This window comes from Aulonocara sp. 'chitande type north' Nkhata Bay, linkage group LG6, assembly GCF_057382095.1.
Source record: "Aulonocara sp. 'chitande type north' Nkhata Bay isolate Kocher_YH1m ecotype deep benthic linkage group LG6, A_spYH_male_GT1.1, whole genome shotgun sequence".
Taxonomy (NCBI): domain Eukaryota; kingdom Metazoa; phylum Chordata; class Actinopteri; order Cichliformes; family Cichlidae; genus Aulonocara; species Aulonocara sp. 'chitande type north' Nkhata Bay.
The window spans coordinates 24377388-24401088 of NC_141349.1; the positions used below are offsets into that span (position 1 = coordinate 24377388).

Below are 23701 nucleotides of genomic sequence, written 5' to 3' on the forward strand. Positions count from 1 at the left end.
TTGGTAGTGCAATCAGAAAAAGACTTTTAAAGAAAAACCCTCTTCTCTCTAAAATGAACATGACAGCACAGCTTAGGTTTACAAAGTTGCATCTGAACAAACCATAAAACCCGTGGAACAATGTCTTTGGATAGATGAGACCAACGTGGAGATGTTTGACTATGATGTGCAGCACCATGTTTGGAGAAAGCCAAACACAGCATAACAACTAGAAGAGTAACGTTTTAGGCTTCTTCTGCAACCACAGGACCTGGGAGCATTGCAGTCACTGAGATAAACCATGGAGCAAAGTAAAGCTAACTTGATAATATATTTATTATAACGTGTAAATGAGCAAAGAAAATGTCTGAAATTGTTACCATTTGTTCCAGGAGAGCGTTTCGTACACACAAATGATTTGTTTGTGTTCCAGACCTCGACCTGATTGAAACGCTTATATATGAGGTATTGGAACCGAGGAACAACAAAGGTGAGGAAAAGACAAAGTAAAAGCAACGGGAAAGAACCCATTAACAAAAAGACGGGAGATTGAATAAACCAAGAGAAAGAGAAGCAAAGACAGACAGATAAGAACACACACATGTAAGAAAACACAGATGAACCCTAAGTAGCATTAACAAAATCCTGCAAAGTGTTTTGCTTGTGCTGTTCACAACTGTCACCCTATTGCACAACATTTTTTATACGAAAAGCATGAAAAATGCCAACAAAAAGTGATGCCACAATGTCCATGTTTGCGCCCCCCCTGCTTTCTGTCCAAATAGACAGTTGGTGTCTAGTGGACAGATAACCCTCGCGTGCATGCATCCCTTCTCATCAGTCTGTGGCATCCTTCAGTTTCTACAAGGCTTTGTCAGCATTAACTGTTACAGTTGTTTCCCAGCCATCGCTTCAATTCGCCCATGGTCTCTGGTCACCGCGCCGCTGCCAATTTCATCATTATTTGTCCCCACCCCACCCCGACCCCCCACCTACATTGAATACACCTCCTGCTGCATGAGATGGATTTAATCATGGTCATCATCAGCCTCACACTGTGCGGTGTCTACTGGAGCATTGCAGTGAATATGAAAGAAAAAAAATATGGGATGAGAAGTCTTCTAGTTTGAAAATACAAGAAATCAATCAAAAGGTTATTAATGATAGTTTTTTTCATTTCCTGTTTTGACCTGTGTATGCATGAGACAAACATAACATCAATTTCTCGTCATGTCACAGTGCTATTTAGATCTTTGATAGTTTGTTTTTAATGTTTTCACCTCTCACAACCCAAAATCACTTTTGGATTAATTCAATTTCGGGTGTAAGAAAGATAGAAATTGTTTCTTTTTTCCCCCTCTGTGCATATTCTACAAATCCTCTGGCTAGATGACAGCAAATCAAAGGAAAACCAAGGAAAAATACTGCAGCAGGATGGATTTCAGGTGGTCTGCGGATAAATATGACGATATTTTCACGCTAAGGTGGGTTCAGTTTCCCTCTGAGAATCCATCCTTGTGTCCTGAATGGTAAACCAAGGTTGTTAAGACATATCTTACAGCAACTGATCCTGTTAAACTTGAACATTGGATTTTTTTTTTCACAGAGACTGAACTTCATTGCTACCCTGCCAGCCAGTCTGTGAAGGTTTTCTTGTTTTTTTCCATCACAATACAATATAAAAAGATGTTTAAGTAACATGATGAATGCTTTATCCATTTGTCAAGGCTCGGGGACATTGTTTTTAACAAACATCAGGAAGGGAAATCAAATAAAAAACTGGCGTGAAAAGAGAAAAAGCATGTGTGAACGTGGAGCGGTTGCTTTATAAGCTTCAGGGGAGAAAAAGTCACATCTTTCAGCAATTCACAGTCACCACAAAAGCCACTCCACACCCTGCTGCTTTTGAAATTACTGGCCCAGACTTACAGATCTGAGATTACCAAATGTTCTGCCCTATTTGATGAAGCCCTAGAAGAGATTTAACCTCAAAAGGCAGGACATCAGTTAGGCTTGGGGCTTAAGAGGTTAAACAACTCAGTTCAGTCCAGGATTGTCTCCAGTCAGCTCACAGCCACAATGGGCTCCACTGAGAGGATGTCGGTCCTCCCTGTGAGCGCCTGCCGGGCAGTGAAAAGCACATGTGCATCTTTCAGGTTGTGGGACTGACTTGAAGAAGGGTGACTCTGCTGTGAGGAAGCTTGGACCGGGTGTGACCAAACGTTCCTTGGCCTCGAGGAGTCCTGGTTGTCGGGCCAGGCAGTTCTGTGACATGGAGCGTGAGGTACTGCAGGGCGAAGCTCCGGATCCAAGCCGACCACTGCCCGTCGTCTCTTCCTGCACCTGTCAACGAGGAGCTGGAGCTCCTGACGGAAAGTGGGGTTCAGACAGCAGTAGATGAAAGGGTTGTAGCAGGTGGAGCTCATAGCTAGCCAGTGAAAGCAGAAGTAAAGGGCATTAGAAGAATGGATGGCCTGGCTGGACAGCAGCACCACATAGCAGTTGAGGGGAAACCAGCAAACGGCAAACACTCCGACCACCAGAAGCAGCATCGCCAGTGTTCTCCGGCGCTTCCTTCTCTGCGTGGCATGCTGAGCTGTTGTGGTGTCACCGATGGCATTGTGGCGCCACAGTCTACGGGCCACTATGGTGTAGGAGGCAGTGATGATGAGGAGGGGCAGCAAGTAAAGCAATATGAAGGTCAACAGGTCAATGTACTGCCAATAGACATCTGACGGCTCTGGGAAGTCTGGGACACACAGGCTTCGCTCTTTCTCCTTACTGTCAGGAGAAAGACAGAAGACAGAAAATACTACAGTACTGTGCAGAAATCTTTATATTTTGTCAGGAAAAATGGGAAATAAGTACAATGATTTATCAACATGTGCAAACATAAATGGAAATACAGATTATATATGGCAAAACAAAAACCTTGAAGCTGTAATATTCTAACCAGCTTCTAAGTCAATGATTGACTGTACGACCACCTTTCATTAACCCAGCCTGAACTCTCTGGGCAAGGTTTTTCTCATTTAAATAAGTAGTCTTCAGGAATAGTTCTCCGGGCTTCTTGAAGGACATTCAAAACACCTCTTTGGATGTTGGCTGTTCTGTCACCATGATCCCAGCCTGCTTCAATAATGTGGATGCCTGGGCTCTGGAGAGGCCAATCCATGACTTACAGTGTTTTTCTATAAGTCATCAATTCGAACCCAAAATTTCTGATTGGATTTCTTGATTTTCAGTGCAGGTCTGGTGTAATGTGACATGCCAAATCACCCTTATCCTTTCAGCAAGAATGGCTTCTTGACAGCCACCCTTCCATTTTCTTATGAGGTTTCAATGAACTTCAGTGAAACTGAAAGGGACACATGCATCTCTCAGGTCATGAACAGTAAAGCAGCAGGTCTTTGTTAGAGATTTTCCTATTTTTAAGGACTTGACACTCATCTGCTGTAGATGGTTTTTTTAGGCCTGCCACTTTTTTTTTAAACTCTCATCCAGTTTCCACATCTTTTTAAGGACACACCATGAATCACATTACTAGTTCAAAAATAGTAGTTTATGTCTATCAAATATTATTATTTTTGCCATTTTTAACAAATTCAATTAAAGAAAATAAAACACATGATGCACTTTTGTGACAGGGTGCTGGTTAAAATAAAATAAAGTTCCTAAAATTACAATTGAAAATTGGTTCTTTGTTCTTAATGTCTCTCATGTATAGATACACTTCTGGGTCATCTGTTGAGTAAGGTTCCTTTATATGTTTGAATGATACATAGTACCGTGTTAAGTAACAAGTACAAACATTCCTCTGAAAATGGTCAGGTACAAGGACTGGACTGAAAATGAGTGAAAAATCAGCCGGAGTCAGAACCAGACACAGAGAAGCTGCATTCAGCTTTTATGCTCCTTATATCTGGAACAAACTCCCAGAAAGCCTCAGATCAGCTGAAACACTCAGCTTATTTAAATCCAGGTTGAAGACTCACCTGTTCTCAGCTGCATTTGAATAAAAATAATAATAATAATAATATTTTTTTTATTTGTTTTTGTTATTTAATGTCTCTGTAAAGCACTTTGAATCACCTTGCTGTTGAATTGTGCTATATAAATAAACTTGCCTTGCCAATATCCAAATAAAAACTCTGACGGACCTTCAGAAAGCCTGGAGAGCTAAACCACTTTAAATTTACAAGAAAGTCTGACTGGTGGTGCAGCTCGAGCCTTTACCCAGTACTGTATATTAATAATCATTGGCTATTGTTATTTCATAGAGAAGTATGAATTAAAAAACAACAACATTTGTCTCTGATCCACTGAGTTTATTAGTTCATAGTTATTTTAAAGTTATTCTAGCTCTTCACTTTTCATTGTTACCTGATGTTTTTTTAAACCAAAGAGTTATTCATCATATTGTGTATGACTTTCATCAGGATAAACATTCATCAGAGCAGGAAATATAGGATACAAGTGCATATATTAGTAATACTTAAGCCACTTCCTCCCCTTTAATCAGACATGAGTGCATGGGGAAGGGACCTCTGACAAATATCTGCAAACATTTCTTTGGTTTTATCCACATTAATTTGGAGGAAAAACTGGTCACACCAGTTAATGAATTCATTAAGAACTCAGCCGTGATCTTGCTTCACACCCCACAGAAGGCTCACAACCACAAAGTCTTTGGTGTATTTAAGGGCAAATCTTCATCTGTGTTTGCTCTGATTCTCACTAGTATGTAACTCAAAGCCCAGTGGAATTTGATGCTTTTTGTTAAAAGCAACCACACTGTGTGTAAAATGCATATAAAAATTTGATAAGAGCCTAAAACTGGGTGAAAAGAGATAGTGCACAGATGAATACATTTTCACAGAGTAAAATACTAAGAGATAAAAAAGAAATTCTTTGTATACGATTAATTTCTGCTTGCACAGAAATTTGAATTCTGAACTCTGGGAACGCGTGACTTGTTCTCAATTAGCTAATCAGTCTCCTTTGTAGATATAACTCCTGTGTAGCTCTTCCAATTTGCCAGACTGCTTTTGTGCTACCAAGTTGAGCATTCCAGTTTTCATTTTGCTTCTTTGACTTTGTTGTGTCGACTTTTGGCCACTGTTTTCGCCTACTTTCTGTAACTCTTGTGACTAAGTTCGTTCTTTTTAAATCAGGCCAATATTTCTTTTTCGGATTTTTTTCCCTTTAAATCTGACACAGAGCAAACCTGTTCCACATCCATCAGTACATAAAGTAGAGAACCTCCATCTCCATAGCTAACCTCACTGAATTGTGCCTCTACATAATGACTGTGAATCATTTTACCTGTATGTAAAGGTCAGGAGTTTTTGGTAGATTGCATGTGGGAGGGAGAAGCAGCTGGCCATTATCCAGATGACGGCGACCCAAACACCACCTTGTGTAGGAGACATGCGAGGCCTCAAAGGATGCAAAATCACCTGAGAATCACCACACACAGATCAAAGTCAGTGCAAATGCATACACTTCAGATCAATATCAATCACCAGTCTGTGCCCAGGGAAGTAGAAAGAAAGATTAGAGTATGTTTTTTTACAAGCGTGGCTCCAACTAGTCGAAAACAGCGTAGTATTGCAGTATAGCCAACTGCTGTTTCTCAGCCTCTGGCTGTTTTTGTTTGTGCCACAAGCCAACTACAGTGTGGAACGTAAGATAATAAAATGTCACAAGAGGAAGGTCTCGGTGTGTATTTAGCGATGAGCAGATGTGTGAGTGAGGAGGCAAAATGTCCCTGATACACAGATTAGTCAGGAGAGCAAGTGAAAAGGGAAGGAAACAAAAGCTTTTTGTTCACTTCAGTTCAATAAGATTAAAAATACTGGCCAGATACTGTGCCTTCTCCACAACAAAAAGCATGACATAACTGTTGAAATACACTTTTTTTTCCCTCCTTGAATTAAAGTTTTATTTTGGTCAAGTTAGGCAGTCACGCTGCCTCTTGGTCAAAAAGTCCTTGCAAAGTGTACAGAGATGGTTTGGCTCATTAAGCTGCTGCAAACACAAATACAATCCCACTCAAAATAAGGATCTCATCCTTCTTGCTTTATCTTGGGACCCATATTATGGAGATTCAATGTGTTTCATAAAGACATGCCAGCTGGGAGAAAATCTCTAATTTTGGCTCATCAAACTAAAGTTGTTCGTGTTTCTCGGACCGAGCAGTTATAATTGTCCTGTTCTCCCCCGGTGCTGGTTTCTGTGCAGCAATTCAACAATGAAGGCCTGATTTGTACAATCGCCTCTGAACACCATACGTTTGGATGTGCCTGCTAATTAAACTCTGGGAAGTATTTATGTGCGCTCTACTCTGTGGTGATTGGCAATTTCTGAGCCTGGTAGCTCTGATGAAGTCATTCTCTGCAGCAGAGGTAATTGTTGGTATTCGTATCTCTAATATGACTCCCTTCTATTTGATGTTTTTCCGGACCACACCCAAAGAAACTTTCATAACTGACTTTTTCCACACTTGCTGACTGTTACGTCTTAAAATACCAATCAACTGTCTTTTGTCTTTGCATATTTTAAAGGCTCTTTTTAACTACTGTGGTTAAGCAGAGCTTAAATGTGCTGTATACCCAGGAGTTATGGCATAACTAATGGATCCTCTGCACCACTTACTGGACATACAACTGAACACTTTCTCTAATTTATGCTTCAGCTCCACTGCCACTAGGATACATAGAGAAAATCTTTACCATCTCACACAATAATGCCTGTATTCATTTTAGACCCAAGCTCTTCATTTTGTCATATTTAAATTTCGGTTTGTTTAATCGCTTTTTCAAAAAATGATCTTTTACCCAATTACACCATCCTTCCCCTTATCCAATTCAGTTGAAGCCTTTCCCCGCTGTCATAGGGCGAGATGAGAGGTACACCAATCTGCCAGGGCTAACACAGAGACATGCAACCATTCACACTCACATTCACGCCTACGGCCAATTTAGAATTGCTAATTAAGCTAAACCCCACTCTCCAGTTTCTCCAGCTCCAACTGTGTAAGCAGCAAGTGCACAGTACCATGCAAACTGGATTTGAACCTAAGACCTTGCTGTGAGGCAAAAAGGTCTTCTTACTCCCAAACTACATCTTCAGTGTAATTTGTTTACCTTTCTTAGCTTTTTTTACTCTGCGATGCATTAATATTGTTTTTTTGCCACAGTAACTTTCTAGATTTTTGGATAAATAAGCCATTTTAGTATCATTAATGTGGACTGAGACCTTCTGAAATAGTGTTCAAACACCTTCAGTTTTTGACTAATAAAATCTTACAGGCAGTTTAATACAATAAAATATGCCATCAGTCAGTTCACTTTTCATCTACTGCTGCCTGCTAGTCCTTCCGGAGGATTTATCAGTGAAAGTAAAGTCATCCCATGGTGCCACTTGCAGACTCTGCAAGCATCCTTATTTTCTTGTCATCACTCTCGTGCATACAGATGTCAATAAAGTTGCAGTATTTGTACTTCCCCTAATTTCCTTCGGGATTAATAAAGTATTCTGATTCTGATTCTTCAGCATTTAGCGAGTACCACTGAAGGGGTGTGAGTAAAGACTTATGGAACGAATTCAAACGTGCGTGGGACAGTAAGTACAGGTCTTACTGGCTATTGTGCAGCATTGTGGTAACAATGACACAGACAGACTGTGGTTATTTAAAGATGAGGTCATGAGTAGCAGTAGAGACATACGAGGTAAAAAAAAAGTTTAAAACTATATTTTGGGCAAAGTCTGCATTTAATATTATATTTTTTTAAATCAGGTTTTACTGGGTAGTCTGTACATGTGTTTCCATTTTCTTTTGACCACTGAAATTAAAGTTAATTTAGATAATGTCTCAAAATAGCTTCCTGAATAAGTGCCTATTTCATCATGGCTAATGAGTGCCAGGACAAATTCTACCTTTGCACTAATTTTATTAGTGCTTGAAAAGATGGCAACTTCTTAAGGTTCACCAAGGCATTTCACCTTTCATCCATGAGCCAGAGCGATAACTGTTGTGAGGATTATCCCCCCATCTTATTAATGCAGGGGACAGACTCAAAACACAGTCTTAACTCACAGTTTTAAAAGGTTTATTGGACAAATCACTAAGCTGTTCTGATTCTCTTAAGAATCTTTTGTCTTTAGAGTGAAGGTAAGATAAATAAGTTTTACTTCAGATTTTTGAGATGTGAATTGTGGATGGTCTGATGGAACAGCAAGCAGGCACCCAGAGAGGCAAGGCGAGCAGCATGGAGCATGGCTATGAGTGTGGCTGGGGTCTTGAGTGAAACTTGGAGGGGATGCAGGTAAGTAAGAAATCAGGTTCACGGAGTTAACTCCAAAAAGGCAGAGGGAGAAATGAAATTAATAAATGTAAATAACTCGGATGGAAAGCAAACATGGATAGCCTAATTACCACCATGGGAGGTGTAACGATCTGACGAAGATCTGCCATACTTCCAGCCATTAAATACTCTGGATGATGAGGAGACTCAGAACAAGGAATCAGAGAGAGGGCCACGCCTGATGACCCATGGAAGCATTTTCCCACCACTTCGCCTGTGTGGAGAAAGAAAACTAAAAAATCAAGTGAGAGGAAAAGGAAGACAAACATAAAAACCCCGAGTCTTCCCAGACAAGGACACTCTCTGGAGGTGGTTCATCACACGAGCCGAGGTTTTACTGTCACTAGGGCCAAAGTGTACAGCCTCATTAGGAAACTTGCCTCATTCGACAATCATTTTCGCTACCGAGGTCACCCGAGGTAGATGTGAGTAAGGGTTGAAATGCCTGGAAACAGATCTCAAAACTGCACTGTAGGTGTCAGAAGTCACCAACTCTGTTCAACTATGATCATTCACAGTGGTCATAGATTGCCACCTTGGTCCAAAATTTGAGCACTGACATCCTTGAAAGAGTATTCTTTCTCCTTTAAACTGAAGAAGCCTCCATGACAGTTTATGTAACATACAACGTGATGCAACTGACTAAACCCACAAAATGCAGTAAACCTTAGAACCAGTAGCAGCACAGGTCAATCAGTGGAAAACTAATTTACCAGAGTTCACAATATAAAAATATTATGTCACTTATTTCCAAGTGAGTCATTTCCCCCTCTCCACTGAAAAACCGGAACTTCACACACCTGCCACGTCTCACTGCTGGTTATATGCCACTGTATGCCAGCAGTACCACTGAACTCACTTGTTAACTGAAAGTAAATACAAGTCACAGTCTCATAAAACTGGTTGAGACATTGTCACATGGTGGCTATTTTAGGCAATCCAAAAACATTCTGCGTTGTTTAAAGAGAACCTGTTACATCGAACTCCATATGTTTATTCTCACGCTGTACTGCAGTAGCGCTGCATGATTCACAGGTCAAAATGATCTTTATGTCATACTGGGCCTTCATTCAGCTGCCCTCCATCTAAGTCAGCAATCTCCTGATTATCCGAATATCAGAAATAGAAACAGCATTTGAACAGCAGGCGTATAGGGCACATAGCTTTCAAGTCTTTAGTGCTGCTCTACCATGTGGGTACTAAATTAAAAAGTCTGAATAACCCTTGAACTAACAGGCATACCCAAACTTATGACTGCACAGCTCCTATCTTTCCACAGCTGGGAGCAAAGTTGAAATATTGCAATTAGAATGAGAAAACACTGTTGAGATGTAGAAATACTATTTAAATGCATTTAAAGCAAAAACAAGAACCACAAGAAGCTTGTGGCTTTGTTAATTAAGAATATTACAGAGGGTAATTTTTAGACTCCCTCAGAGAAAAAATATACTTACCAGCAGCATATGTCACTTTTTTTTTAATCAGAGCTGTTTTTAATAATGTGCCCTAAAGTTACTAAGATGCTGTTTATACTTTTCATGATGTAGAGCAGGGGTGTCAAACTCAAATACACAGTGGGCCAAAATTCAAAACTGGAACAACGTCGCGGGCTAACGTTAATATTTGTTGAAATATATTTATTCCTCCAGATATAAGAATGAATCTTTTCTTATGGACTCAAACACGTTTTGCTTAAAAACTGAATATGGAACAAGCAAAGCCTAATACTAGACAATATATATATTAGCTGTATAATACCAGTAGGCCAGCTCTGATAGTAATTTGGTATGGCGGGCCAGAGTTTGACACCTATGATGTAGAGGGTCAATATACATGTCCAGTGATTATTATGGAAGCTTAACGGGATTTCAGGTGGTAAAAGTCCACAAAGGAAATGTATATAAACAGATAACTCCAAGTTTCAGCACTGTGATGAGTCACTGCATCATAAGCAGGTCTGTTGGCCCTGTATACACACTTTTAGGGGTCCATTAGCGGAGCTGATCAGGTTTTCAGGTATGCAAGTGTGATCCTTGAATGACTCAGTGACCACAGATGTTAGAACTGTTGGTTTGAAGTCATTAATGCAGGGTCACATGTATGTTAATGGATTCTTTGAGGCAGTAAGCTGCAGAGCACAGAGATAGCGAGAAGCTGAATATGTTAAATAACTCATGAGCCAGTTCAGCAGCACAGTCTGATCTGCTGCTTTGTTTTTAGACAGTAGTCCAAAAGTGGCCCTTGCTGTCACCTTCCTGGGTCTGTTGACCCAGCGTTTTGAGTTTTAGTTTATTTGGATGATATGTTTGAGTTCTTTAGGGTAGCTAAGTTGTTTATTAGTTTCCCTTTGTGTCTTCTACCGCTGTATTTAAGTTTCCCTCTCCCTTTGCCCTTTGTGTTTCATGCTGCGTGTCTTATGTTGTCAAGTTTATATTGTCTTGTCTGCGTCACATGTTTCCTGTTATATTTTGAAAGTCTGTGTCCTATGTCAGTGTAGTCAGCTTTGCTTCCTTTGTCTCGTTATGTCAGACCAGTGCCAGCTCTTTCCCCATGTGTTTCCACTTCCCCCAATCACCCTTGTGTGTATTTAGTCTGTGTGTTTCTGTTCATTCCTTGTCAGGTCGTCTGTTGTTCACTCCAAGGTTGCCATGTCATGTTTCCAAGTTTCATGTCTAGGTTTTTCCTTGTTGTTTATTTAATTTATTTAATTCTCCCAGTTTAGGTTGATGTTAGTTTACTTCAGTTTGCCTTGCCTTTTCTTTGTACCCTTTTACCAGCCTTGTTAAACGGCTCGCTTTTTGTTAATACTCAAGCTTTGGTCCAAGTTCCTTCGTGTCTGCATTTTGGGTCCACTCTTCACAATTAATACAGTCTGACACCGCCAGACTGTGACACCTTGCTGTCTCTTCATGCCTAAAAATAAGAGGGAGTGGAGACAGAGAGGCTAACACTGCTCTTAGACATACTCCAGTCACAGCCTTGTCCTTTGCAGGTTTTTTTTTTTTAGTTGTCTTAGAATTGGCCCAAAGCGTAAGGAAAAACGCTTTAACCATTTAGGGCTATGACACTTCTACTGGCTGTAATTGACAGGTACACACACTTCTGTGATTTCACAGAATGCTTGATGTCTCTGCCATCAAATTCTAACAGGCTTCTATTATGATACCTACCAATAAATCACATGTTTCCCTGAAAAGAACAGGTAAAGTGGATAGTGTGTTTTCATCTCTCGCCTCTGCCAAGTCTTTCTTTATTCACATTCATGTGTTCCAAATGTACAGAAAGTGCATCTTGGAGTTAATCTTTCACATTACCAAAATCCGAATAAAGTGGAATATAAACTCAAATAATATAAACACCAACCAGCATTTAATTTGTTAATTTTTTTCCACATATGTTGACAGGATTACAGTAATGCTGATTTGCACTTTGATAAAAGCACATTTGTGTAGTGGGAAACCCTGCAGAAATATGGCAGAGATAGCAGAAATAAGATTACAGTGACTAACTTTAAATAATTATTGGAGACACCTGCAAAATAGTCTGTGAACTTGTCAACTTATTTATATGTACAGGATTGGTGCTGTACAAACAAAACTGCTATTGCCTACTAGCACTACTACTATTGACAAGTCAAGCATAGAGTGGGTCTGGCAGATGCCAAGGCAAAAACTAGATCCAGGTTCAGCAGGTTCAGACTTCCCTCTCACTGGCTACCTCCAAGGCATTTCCAAGCCAGCCGAGAGATGTACGCTCTTCAGCATATCCTGGGTGTGCCCCAGGGCTTCCTTGCAGCATAACATGATTAAAACAACTCAAATAGGAGGCACCTTGGAGGCGTCCTTGTCAGATGCCCAAACCACCTTAACTGACTCCTTTCAATGTGGAGGAATAGAGGCTCCACTCTGACTTATTCACAAATGCCAAGCTCCTCGGCCTATATTTTGCCATTTCAGTTTGTCAATCTTGTGCTCATCTCTCTCTTCACTCATGAACAAAACCTCAAATGGTCCACCTGGGATACCATGACCTCAGAATTTGAGATGCTAACTCTCATCCCATTTGATTCACCTCCAGCTTGCAAACCTCCCGAGTGTGACCTGGAGTTTGCTGCTTAATGAAGCCAACAAAACCACACCCCCAACAGGATACCAAGAGTGACACGGTCAGATGCCTTCTCCTTGACGTGGCAGTGACGGGTGTGAAAAGTGACTCTACATTTACACTTGACTCAGTAAGTAGGATCACACCATTTTGAGACTGAACAACCTCATTGATAATATCTTATATCTCTAGCAAGTTTTTGCTGTACATGAAAGTGTGGATATGATCAAAGCACCCCTCAACATCTCCACCGATAAGCTATGCAGTATTACTGACAGAAACCGGCACAATATTGGAAGGAATCTGGAAAAGCCTGTTAGATGACGGGGGAAGCGGACTCTTCCTCTTGCAGTCTGCCATGACAACAACTTCCTCGCTCCTTTGTAGCCGTTTACTTTCAAGTACATCTCGTCTTCTTTGTTTAGTCCCAGCTTGCTTCCCACAAACAGCTCATCTTCTCACGCTACATTGCACCACCAATTCTATCAGTCGCATGTCTTGTAGACTGTGGATTAGCTCATGACCAACAAGGAGAGCAGATCCTGGACAATAGGGGTGCAACGATACTCGTATCGATATTGAACCGTTCGATACAGTGCTTTCGGTTCGGTACGCATATGTATCGAACAATACAAAATTGTAATTTATTTTATCAACTTTCCTTCTGACGATGCTGTCTGTGTTGAGCGCTCAGTGAATCTGCGTTCGACTACTCCGCCTAGGCTGCACTGTCGAGCGCAGATCCACTGAGCGCTCAACACAGACAGCATAGTCAGAAGGAAGAGCGCAGGGCAAGCTAGCGAGACAGAAGTTAAGCTCTCCTTGCAACATGGCAAATTGAACCTCCCCCACCCTCATTCAGATCTGGCATTTGGAACTATTTTGGTTTTCATGTGACGTATGACCCTGAAGGTAAGCGCGTCATGGACTAAAGTAAAACAGTATGTTGGATGTGCCACGCAATGCTCAGTTACATGGGTGGGAGCTAGTGTGTTAGCGCAGTTAGCTCGTTAACGTGTTGGCCGTCCAGCCCCATGCACGGGGCGATCGGCGGTAGCTAGTTAACGGAGATTTGCCGTGTTGTGGCGTTAACGTCATTTCAACGAGATTAACCTGAAAACACTAGTGGGAACACAACGAATATGACTGCACATTTACGCCGACATCATCCTAGTGCAAAGACAAGTGGAAGCAGACAAAAACAACAAGCACACATGCTACAAACTTTACCCAAGTCATTTAGACAGCCGTTAGCACATGATTCTCCTTATGGGGACCTGATATGTTTAATATGCTGCTGAGAATATAGCCCAGAAGAAGCGTATAGTATAGCTTTTATTTTGGAAAGAGCCATTTCTCTGTAATAAACTCTTTTCCAAAGATGAGTGATTCCTCAATCAGATACAGGGCTCGCAATATCGCTAGCCCGACGTCCCGGGGCTAGCGATTTTTCCAGTCGGGCTACCAAAATCTATCTCTGCCCTGCCCGTCGGGCTATTGTAGGAAGGAAAAATATATGTCAATGCTTTTGCATTCTTTCGGAAATGTAGCTGGATAATTATGTCATTGGCATCGGTGAGCCACTGTTAATATGTGACATATTGAAGTCGCGTTTGAATTTGTGCTTGTTTTTTGCTTTCACTTTGCAATCGCGTGAACTGTGTATAGAGAGCGACAGCACTGATCTGTGAGTGATGATAATTTGTGCACCAATTCCTCTGACATCGTCTTATTAATCGTTAGCTTACTATGCAAACATGACAAGTGAAATCTCCCGCAGCAAGCTTAAACATGTAAGAGGTTGATCGCGCAGAGAATCGCTGAGCTTATGTGAGTGCGTGTGTAAAAGCAGGAGGATATATATTTTAGTTCTGCTGAGCCAAATAAGACAGGTCAGGGTGAAGAAGTGACAGCCAAAGAAAAGCTTACCACAAAACGGAAAAGTTATGACAAATCAGACTATAAGGCAAAAAGAAAGTGCAGCTTTATGGACAAAATAATTTCTGTGGCTGCAATATGATGAGCTATATAACCAGGGGTGCACATAAGTGGTCCGCATGTGCGCATTCGCTGTCAAAATAGAAAACACGCACAAGGGTTAGGGTTAAATTTAAAAACTGTACTTTTGAGTTAAAATATATATTTATAATTTTAATAAATGACAAATTAAAAAGGCATGAACATTTTTTTTTGTTCGAACCGTGACACCAAAGTATCGAACCGAACCGAACCGTGAATTTTGTGTATCGTTGCACCCCTACTGGACAAGTCCCCAAGAATCTGTACCAGGCCCCTAACGTAAGGTCTGCGAACAAGTTACATTTTTCCCCGAAAAGAACAAGTAAGGTATATAGTGTGCTTTCCTTTTTTGGCTTCTGCCAAAGTCTGAAGACAAAAGCTAGTACCACACTAAACTGTCGTACTCAGGAGGAGGTGGTGCCCCCTTGTGGTGTAACTTGGGATATCACTCCATGAAGGATCTGTGAGTACAAGAAAATAATTATTAGAATATAATGTGTTAAATTTGCTTAGATGAAAGGGTCCAGCAATAGATCAGAGGAATAGGGAAGGATTTGTTTGTGTGTTTTAGTCTGGTTTAGCTGTAGGCTTGAGAGTGTGTGTGTGTAATTGTGTACAGGGAAAGGAATTTATGGACACTGGGGGTCTGCCTGTCATAAAAGGAGACCGGAAGCTACAGTTGGGGATTGCTGATGCTTGTACCTTTAATAAAAACTCATAATTATTATAACGTAGAAGCAGGTTTGCAGGAGACTCTCCACATGCTTATCTGTAAATGTAAGACAATAAGAGGCCAATGGCCCAGTGGATGCAGAGTGGAGGTCTCAGTGTTTGTAATGTTAACTCTGTTTTGTATGTTGTCAAAAGGAATTTGGTGTAGCTTGGGTGAGGAGATTACTTTTATGGCCATCATGAAGTCACGTACACAGAGACACACACACAAACACAGAGTGCTTTGACTGTTACACTCACACACCCACATGCACACACACGGGTACGCACACACACAGGCACTCATGTGCTCGTGCATACACACACAAACACAGAGTTTGCAGTACACCATGAGGGTTTTATGATGGGGTCGCTTCTATAAAGCTGACTGTAACAAACAAAGGAGTGGAAGATTTGCAGAGGGACACCGGCCTTGCACATCTCCCCTTCTAGAAGATGCATGCTTAACTGAAGATGAATAAAGGTTTTGTGAAAATGACTACTGAGTCCGGTGCCGTCTCTGGATGCCTCGAGGAATAAAAAAAAGAACCGGGGTGAAACTGATTTCGTAACAGATCTATCACTGAATCCAGGAGTTAGGACCCTTATTTAACAAAATTACAAATGAAAAACATTTAAAGCATAAAAAATAAGTAAAGCGCACAATGTGACCACATGTTACTTGGAGTTCTAAAATTCACCAGCACTGACAGCACACTGAGAGACGCACACTGTAGCTGTGTCCCACCCCCATATTTAATATTCATTCTAATCAGGTTTTGAATGTTTGGTGTGTTCACCCTGGAAAATGAAAAAAATAAAAAACTTAAAATGTCCTTAGGGCATCACTGTGCGTGCATGCTAAGTACTCTTTTAGTTTAACTTTTTGAGATGGCTTTGATGGACACTAGACTCCCATAATGCACTAAATAAAGGAAATTAGATGTCTGATGTTTGAAAAGCTCCAGTAATAAACATTGCAGCCATTGCCCATTTTTACAGGGAGTGACATTTTAAATCCTATCTGACAGTGAAAGCAGACATTTTTATTTCGTTCTTCTTTTTAAAAAACAAAACAAAACAATAAGAAACCTGTTGGTTGTGCCTCAGGACACACACTCAGCAAATTGTTTTTGTTTGCATTCATTTCGCATTCATGGAAACGAATTGTCACATTTTTTGGTGAGAGTGAGCACAAGTTTATAAGTAATGCATTTCCACAGGAAGCAGAAAAAGCAGGGGCCATCACCATGCCAACTAAGACAGCAGAGCTTTTTATTTTAAAAAAAGCAACAACTGTTTTTTAATCCAAACCATGATCTTTTAACTAATAAGTTGTTTTTATTGCTTAACCCTTTAAAGCAGCGGTCCCCATAATTGTCAGAAAATTGTAATATTTTGAATCATCTGAGAAATTTCCATGAATGACTTTTCATTTGTATTGTATTTGCTACATCTGGATTTAAAAAAAAAAAAAAAAATGAAATCCTTTAAAAATGTATTACGCAATTATTTGGGTTTTTCAGGAGGGGGAAAAAAAAATCACACTGATGATGAAGTCTCAAAAACTCACGAAAAAAAACTGTATGTATCAAATATGGTACACTAAGTGTTAAGGAGTTAAATCAAACAAGTCAACAAAAAACAGTGTCTTTTGTTAATTTACTATTTAATAAAAATATAGGTAACATCTAATCATGAATCTTGAACTACTGACCTCAGATTTAATTAGATGGCTACTTATTAGTCTAGTCAGCATCATGGCTGAACTTCACTGTACTTCTTAAAGAAAGCAAATATGTAACCCCTGCAGCAGTTCTGTCAGGGCTCTGTGTGCAGGCAGCGTAGATGAGGACCCAAACGCAGGACTCAGAGACTGAATTGTAACTGAAAACTTCAGCTTTATTGCTGGCGAAGAAACAAAACATGAACTGAAACAATGAACCCGACGAACAGAAACACACAGGCACAATCTGAGGGTACGACACGACAGAGAGCAAAGGCAAACACAGGGCTTATATACACAGGGGAGTAATCAGGGAATGGAAAACAGGAGGGAGACACAGCTGGGAGAGATTAGGGCTAATGAGACAGGGTTGAGCGAACCTAGACACACTGACATAAGACATAATCCTTCTCTCGCGCTGCTGTGGAGAGAGTGAGCAGCTTCCGGTTCCTTGGCGTACACCTGGCTGAGGATCTTACGTGGTCAGTACACACAAACAAAACAGTGAAGAAATGGTAAATGGCCTGCATTTGTACAGCGCTTTTCTAGTCCATAGGACCCCAAAGCGCTTTACACTACATTCAGTCATTCACCCATTCACACACACATTCACACACTGGCGATAGCAAGCTACATTGTAGCCACAGCTGCCCTGGGGCACACTGACAGAGGCGCAGCAGCGCCTCTTCTTTCTCAGGAGACTGAAAAGATTCGGCATGAGCCCCCGCATCCTCAGGACCTTCTATCACTGTGCCATTGAGAGCATCCTCACTGGATGCATCACCACCTGGTATGGCAACAGCACCGCCTACAACTGCAAAGCTCTCCAGCGAGTAGTGCGGTGCTCTGAACGGATAATTGGAGGTGAGCTTCCCTCCCTCCAAGACATCTACAGGAAGCGGTGCCTGAGGAAAGCGGGGAGGATCATCAAGGACTCCAGTCACCCCAGCCATAAACTGTTCAGACTACTTCCATCAGGAAGGAGGTTCTGCAGCATCCGGTCCCGTACCAGCAGACTGAGAGACAGCTTTTTCCATCAGGCCATCAGACTGCTGAACACTTCATAGACACCTCAGCTTCACTACTGGAACTTTAACATTATGCACTCCATATTGTACAGTAACGCCACTGTTTTGCACGTGTCTCACTCTGTATATTTTATTTTATTTATTTTATATATTCTATTCATTGTTTACTCTATTTAATTTGTAAAATATGTGTACACACACACACACACACACACACACACACACACACACACAGAAAAATATTTAGTATACACATCCAGAAATGCATATACTATTATATATTGTACATATATTTATTAGTTTCAGATGTAGCCATTCTTGTATTTTGCTTGTTTACATTATTGTATTTTGCACAACTCTGTTGCTTGTGAAGCTCGCACACAAGAATTTCACTCACATGTGCTGTACCAATGTACCTGCACATGTGATGTGACAATAAAAGTGATTTGATTTGATTTGAAAATAAAACAAGAAATAATTCACAAAGACGCCGACTAAGAAACACGGACTTTACACGGGCAGAGCTAAACCTAAACCCGAATAAGCTGGAACATACTAAATATCATCATCATCATCATTGCCTGACGATAGATCAAGAAAATAACCAAAAATCAAACCAAAACATGAGAACTCAAAATGCTGGATCAAAATGACCCAGAACTGTGATAAGTTCCTTGTCATTTGACCACTGGGCTTTTTAGGCTGGGGTTTGTCCAATATAGCTTGAAATGCATTTCCTGAAAGTGACTCGTGACAAGCCTTTGAATGCTGGGTCCTTATTCTTCTGTGTTTGTATGAATGAAGTCTTCAACAGGGTCTCTCTGATATTTCACTTTTGACAGCTTTCCTTTTGTTTCTAGAAACATTTGTTGTTGTTCTTGTTGTTGGTTTTGCCTTGGAGACCCCTAGGGCTTTTTTGTTATGCTTTTTCTTGTTTTGTTTTTTTTGCTTTCATATTTGTTCATGATCATTTTCTTACATGTTTTTGTTAATTGGCATTTTCTGAAATAAAACAATAACAGAGTTGGTGGTGAATTAGGATCTGTTATGTTAAGTCCTGCAACACACTGGAATCCAAGTTAAGGACTTAATAGTCTGCTATACGGTGTCCTGTATGGGCCAGCTTTGACCCATGAGCCACAGTTTAAATCAAATTTATTGATTTAAATTTGACTGAGCTGCGAGTAAATATTGTAGTAGGTAAGTTTGACTAATTGACTAATTGGTTGTTGTTTAAAATACCAGCATTTGCTGGAGAATTTTCAAGGTTCAGTCTGCGCTATAGAAACTAACAATGCTCTGTGCTTAAAATTCCCAGAAATTACAGTTCAGTTTGTTCATTTCGACCTTTTGCAGCTATTTTGAGTCAACTGTGTAAACATTTTTAGTTACAAATGTCAAATGCTTGAGCACTATCATTAGGGATGCAACGATACCAATTTCTTCAAACCGATACGATACCGATCCTTGGATGTGAGTACTTGCCGATACAGAGTACATAAAATGATACGTCTACCACACACACACAGAAAAATGCAATGAATTGGAAGACAGATTTTATTTTATTCTCTGTCAATAAAAAATATTAATAAAAATGACCACAGAAATTACATTTCAAGCGAAAAATAAACACTTCTCTTAAATTATCGCAGTGTCCACATTGTAAACAAACAAAATAACTAAAGTGTTTTGCAGCCTCCATTTTTCAGAGAGACATAACATTAATGAACCTATTGCAGAGTATCCACATTTTAATTTAAAAAAATAAAATAACTGAACTCCTTGGGTCTCTTTCCCTCTTTCAGATTGAAAAATAAACACTTATGTTCAGAATAAAACAAATAAAACTTAGGTTTCAGAATAAAATAAACACTTTTGTTAAGTTATTGCACAATGCCCATATTATATCCAAACAAAATAACAGTGAACTATGTGGCACTGTCTACAGCTTTCAGATTCACATAACATTAATGAACCACCTATTGCAGAGTGTCCACATTTTCATCAAACAAAAAAAACTTCAGTCAGCAAGCAATGGTGTGACCTCCGAACTAAACTGTTTTTGGGAAAGTGAGAGGCAGGTTATTTTTGATGAAAATAATCATCTCTGCATGATCAGCTGTGAGCCTGTTTCTGCTTTCATTCACAATGTGTGACACTGAGCTGAACAGCCTTTCACTATCTACACTTGTGCATGGTGCTGAAAGGTATCTGCCCGCCACTTTAGCCAGGTTTGGTAACCGCACTTTATTAACCATCCAGTATTGTAGAGGTTTGTCTTCTCGTAAAATTGCGGCCTCTCCAAGATATGTCTCTAACTCTACAGTAGAACCTACCGCAGCTCTGCCCACCGATGCGAATGCCTGCTCATCTGCAATTTCATCAAACATGCTGTCCAGACTAGTTGTGGGCTGGTCACTGCGTGCTTTTCCTGAAGGTGGTTCATTCAGGTCATGAGCCTCCTCTCCAGGCAACCTTAGCAGCTCAAGTTTTAGCATCTCCTTGGCATTTGCAGCAGTTGTGGTGCTGGAGAAAAAACGATTTTTATATCTAAAACAGAGAAAGAAAAAAGTTAGCTGACAATAGGTTTGCTCACCATTTTTTTTTGCAGTAACAGTTACATACACAGTCATATTCACATACAGTCAAACAGTTACACACACACACAGGCACAACACTCACCTGGGATCGAGTAGCGCGGCGATGCTATAGAGTGGGTCTTCCTCCACATCAGTGAACCGTGTCCTGACAGCTGCAGCCAAGGTTCCCTTCATTGCTTTGATCCCATGGTCCTCGCCAGTCTCCCTTGTTAGAAATCTGTGGAGCACAGTGACGGCTGGAATGACGTCTGCAGCCATGGCATCTGCAGAGCTGACTTTTCGAGTTAACTCCTCGAATGGACCCAGAACAGATATCACCTTCTCCAGCAGTGTCCACTGGTGAGCCGTGAGCATATCAGGGAGTCCATATTCAGACACAAATATTCCCAGAGCCCGTTTCTGCTCGATCAATGACTGTATCATATAAAAGGTGCTGTTCCAGCGGGTCTGCACGTCTTGCTGGAGCCGCTTCGCGGGCTGGTTGATCTGTAATTGAATGTCCTCCAGATGGGAGCTGGCCAGAGCAGAATGTTTAAAATGTCCAACTATTTTGCGGCCAACTGCCACCGCATCAGCAACACTCTGTGACAGAAGGCCCTTATGAACAACCAGCTGGAGAGTGTGAGCAGTACAAGGTAGGCTGGGCAGCTCAGCATAACTCATGGCCTTTATCATATTTCTTGCGTTGTCCCGGAGCACTATGTGGACGGACGTCTTTGGTATGTCCCAGGTTTAAAGCATACTATCGAAAGCAGTTGCGATGTTTTGGCTGGTGTGCGAGCCCCTGAACGACCTTGCATGTAGTGTTACTTGATGACGAACAAACTTCTCATCAATCCACTGCGCTGTTAAACTGAGGAGCGACATCGGGGACACACTGCTTGTCCAAATGTCGGTAGTGAAACTTAAGGCTGAAACCTCCTGCAAGAGGTTATGCACGTGTTTTTTTACCTCTTCAAAAAGTTTTGGCAGCATTACGTCCGTGATGGCTGGGAATCTCATATCGCGGCTCGAGTATGCTGAGAAGACGGCGAAATCCTACGTTTTCTGCGACCGACAGTGGCTGGTCATCCAGAGCGATAAAATGAGTCCGAGCCTCTGTTATTTTAACTGCTCGTGGATTTTCTCTTGACATTTTTCATCGCTTTTCCAAAACCCGAGTTGAAGTGGGCTGTTCTGGTCTTGCGTTAGCCTTAGCAAACTCGGTGTACTCCAGAGCATGATGTGTCCTCAGGTGTTTTATTAAATTGCTTTTATTGAACGATGTACTCTCCTTCCCTCCCCTGGACATCTTACTGGTACACAGTTTGCACTCGGCCTTGCTTCTGTCATCTTCACAAATTTTGAAGTAAGTCCACACTGCTGACATTTTGTTTAGCGTAGCTACAAGAGCGGCCAATCCAAAAAAATTACCACAGAAAGTACAGGCCACCCTCTGATTCATGAAGTAAGTTGGTATCGATTCATGGTATCGGTTAACTTTTGCGAGTATGAGTACACGCACATTTTATGGTATCGGCCCGATACCATATAATGTGCATCGGTATCGCTGCATCCCTAACTATCATACATTTTCTTATGAAACAGCAAAGAGGTAGACTTAAAAATCTAAGAACTATTCCTCCAACGCTGGAAAATACTCAAAATAGAGAAGGGAGGCAGAAAACACAGTTATGAATCAGAGAGCCCAGATCAACGGGGCCAGATCAAATTGTTACCTGCGCATAGTTAGCTTTCCTGAGTCAGCACTGGAGCAGACACAGTGAGAAGAAGCTCTCAAGTATCTACCACAATGAAGCTAAAAAGGTCACTAATTATTTAAACCAACATGGATGAGAAGTTATTTAAGTACAACACAAGGCTCACAGCCTCTAATTTTGAGGCAAGCGTGAATTTTCCTTTGAAACTTAAAACATGTGTTACTAGAATAAAAAAAACCTCCCATGGTACATCAGTAAGCTTAAGGTACAAGGTACTAAATCATGATTATCCAACACTAAAGCTGCAATATGTAAAATAACGATTGGTTTGTTTGTTTTTTTGTTCTGGGAGCTGTTCAAGGTGTGTACTTTTTCTTGTTTTGAGTCGTGCAAGGTAATGTCAAGAAAGTTTGAAGCAATTCCAGACACATCTGTAAAGATTACAGTATAGAAGCTGCAAGGTTGTTGGATATATCAACTTCTTCATAGAAGTGTGTGGCAGTGTGTGGTTGGTGGCCCGGCTGCATGGGAGGAGTGGAGTAGCAGGTTCAGGGCGTGGTGTCAGGTGAGGCTGATCTTCACAGCCACCTGCACGACCCCACAGCCAGGTAACTACAGCCTGGCCCCACGCTGGGGGAGACTCGGCTGCTCAACACAGTGGTCCTTGAACAGTTTGTTGAGTGACTCCCGGTCAGGACAGTGGAATGGTTCCGTTGTCACAAGCTGGCAAGCCTCAAAGTTGTGTTGACACTGGCAGATGACCACCTGGTGGAGTGGCCACCAGCGGGCTACCGATTAGTCCTGGTTCCAGGACCAGAGCACTTGTGCTGAAAATGCCTGTAAATGGAGCTGGGAAAGGTGTTCCAAGTCACTAGACCTCCGAAACCCTTGAAAAGTCCAGGACACGCATTATGCATACCGGTAAGGTGCCAAGGGGGTGCACGTCAAGCTATGGTGGATTCAAGCTGTATGCAAACCCTGGTCCACCAAACCCTGCTTCATCCAGGGGCATTGCTGTAGGCAGAGTAGGTAGAGGTTTGATGCGTGCATGGGGACATCCACAAATATCTCTTGGTTCCACTGGAAATTAGGTGCATAGAGTGAAGGCTCTGGTTAGTTTGCGCCTGATACACTTCTTAATTTTGGGAACAGAATGGCCCAGGTACAGTAGGTTAATGGGACAGTGTGTCAGGGTGTGTTTACAGTGGGCAGGGACATGCAGGGTTGCTTTGTGTTATTTCTGGTGGATTATGCAACATGATATCCTGAAGAGGTGCCGCTGCACACCAGTTCTGGAAAGAGTGTGGCGCAGACACTGTTTCAGGCCATCTCCTGAGTCGGCATCCCGAAAGAGATACTGGGCACACCGTTCATGTCTCACACAGTAAAAGAAATCAACATGTAGCCAAGTACAGGACAGGGTAGGGGAAGTTAAAGTAAGATGGAGAGAATGGGCCAATAGCTA

The 23701-nt window shown here is 41.3% G+C and overlaps 2 protein-coding genes across 2 annotated transcripts in view; both read right to left on the reverse strand.

The window, feature by feature from the left end:
- Positions 1-2042: 2042 nt before the first annotated feature.
- Positions 2043-23701, reverse strand: part of gpr83 (G protein-coupled receptor 83) — a 33522-nt gene continuing 11863 nt past the window's right edge. The window contains exons 3-4 of the mRNA XM_086297598.1: positions 5305-5438; positions 2043-2760 (exon numbers count right to left, since the gene is read on the reverse strand). Of these exons, the coding sequence (XP_086153724.1) occupies positions 2043-2760; positions 5305-5438 (852 nt within the window). The remainder of the gene's footprint in view (positions 2761-5304; positions 5439-23701) is intronic.
- Positions 19988-20988, reverse strand: LOC147327845 (zinc finger BED domain-containing protein 4-like). Its single transcript, XM_086297341.1, has 2 exons — positions 20619-20988; positions 19988-20486 (listed from the first exon to the last, which is right to left on the reverse strand). The coding sequence occupies exons 1-2, from the start codon at positions 20957-20959 to the stop codon at positions 19988-19990; spliced, it is 840 nt and encodes a 279-aa protein (XP_086153467.1). The 5' UTR covers positions 20960-20988.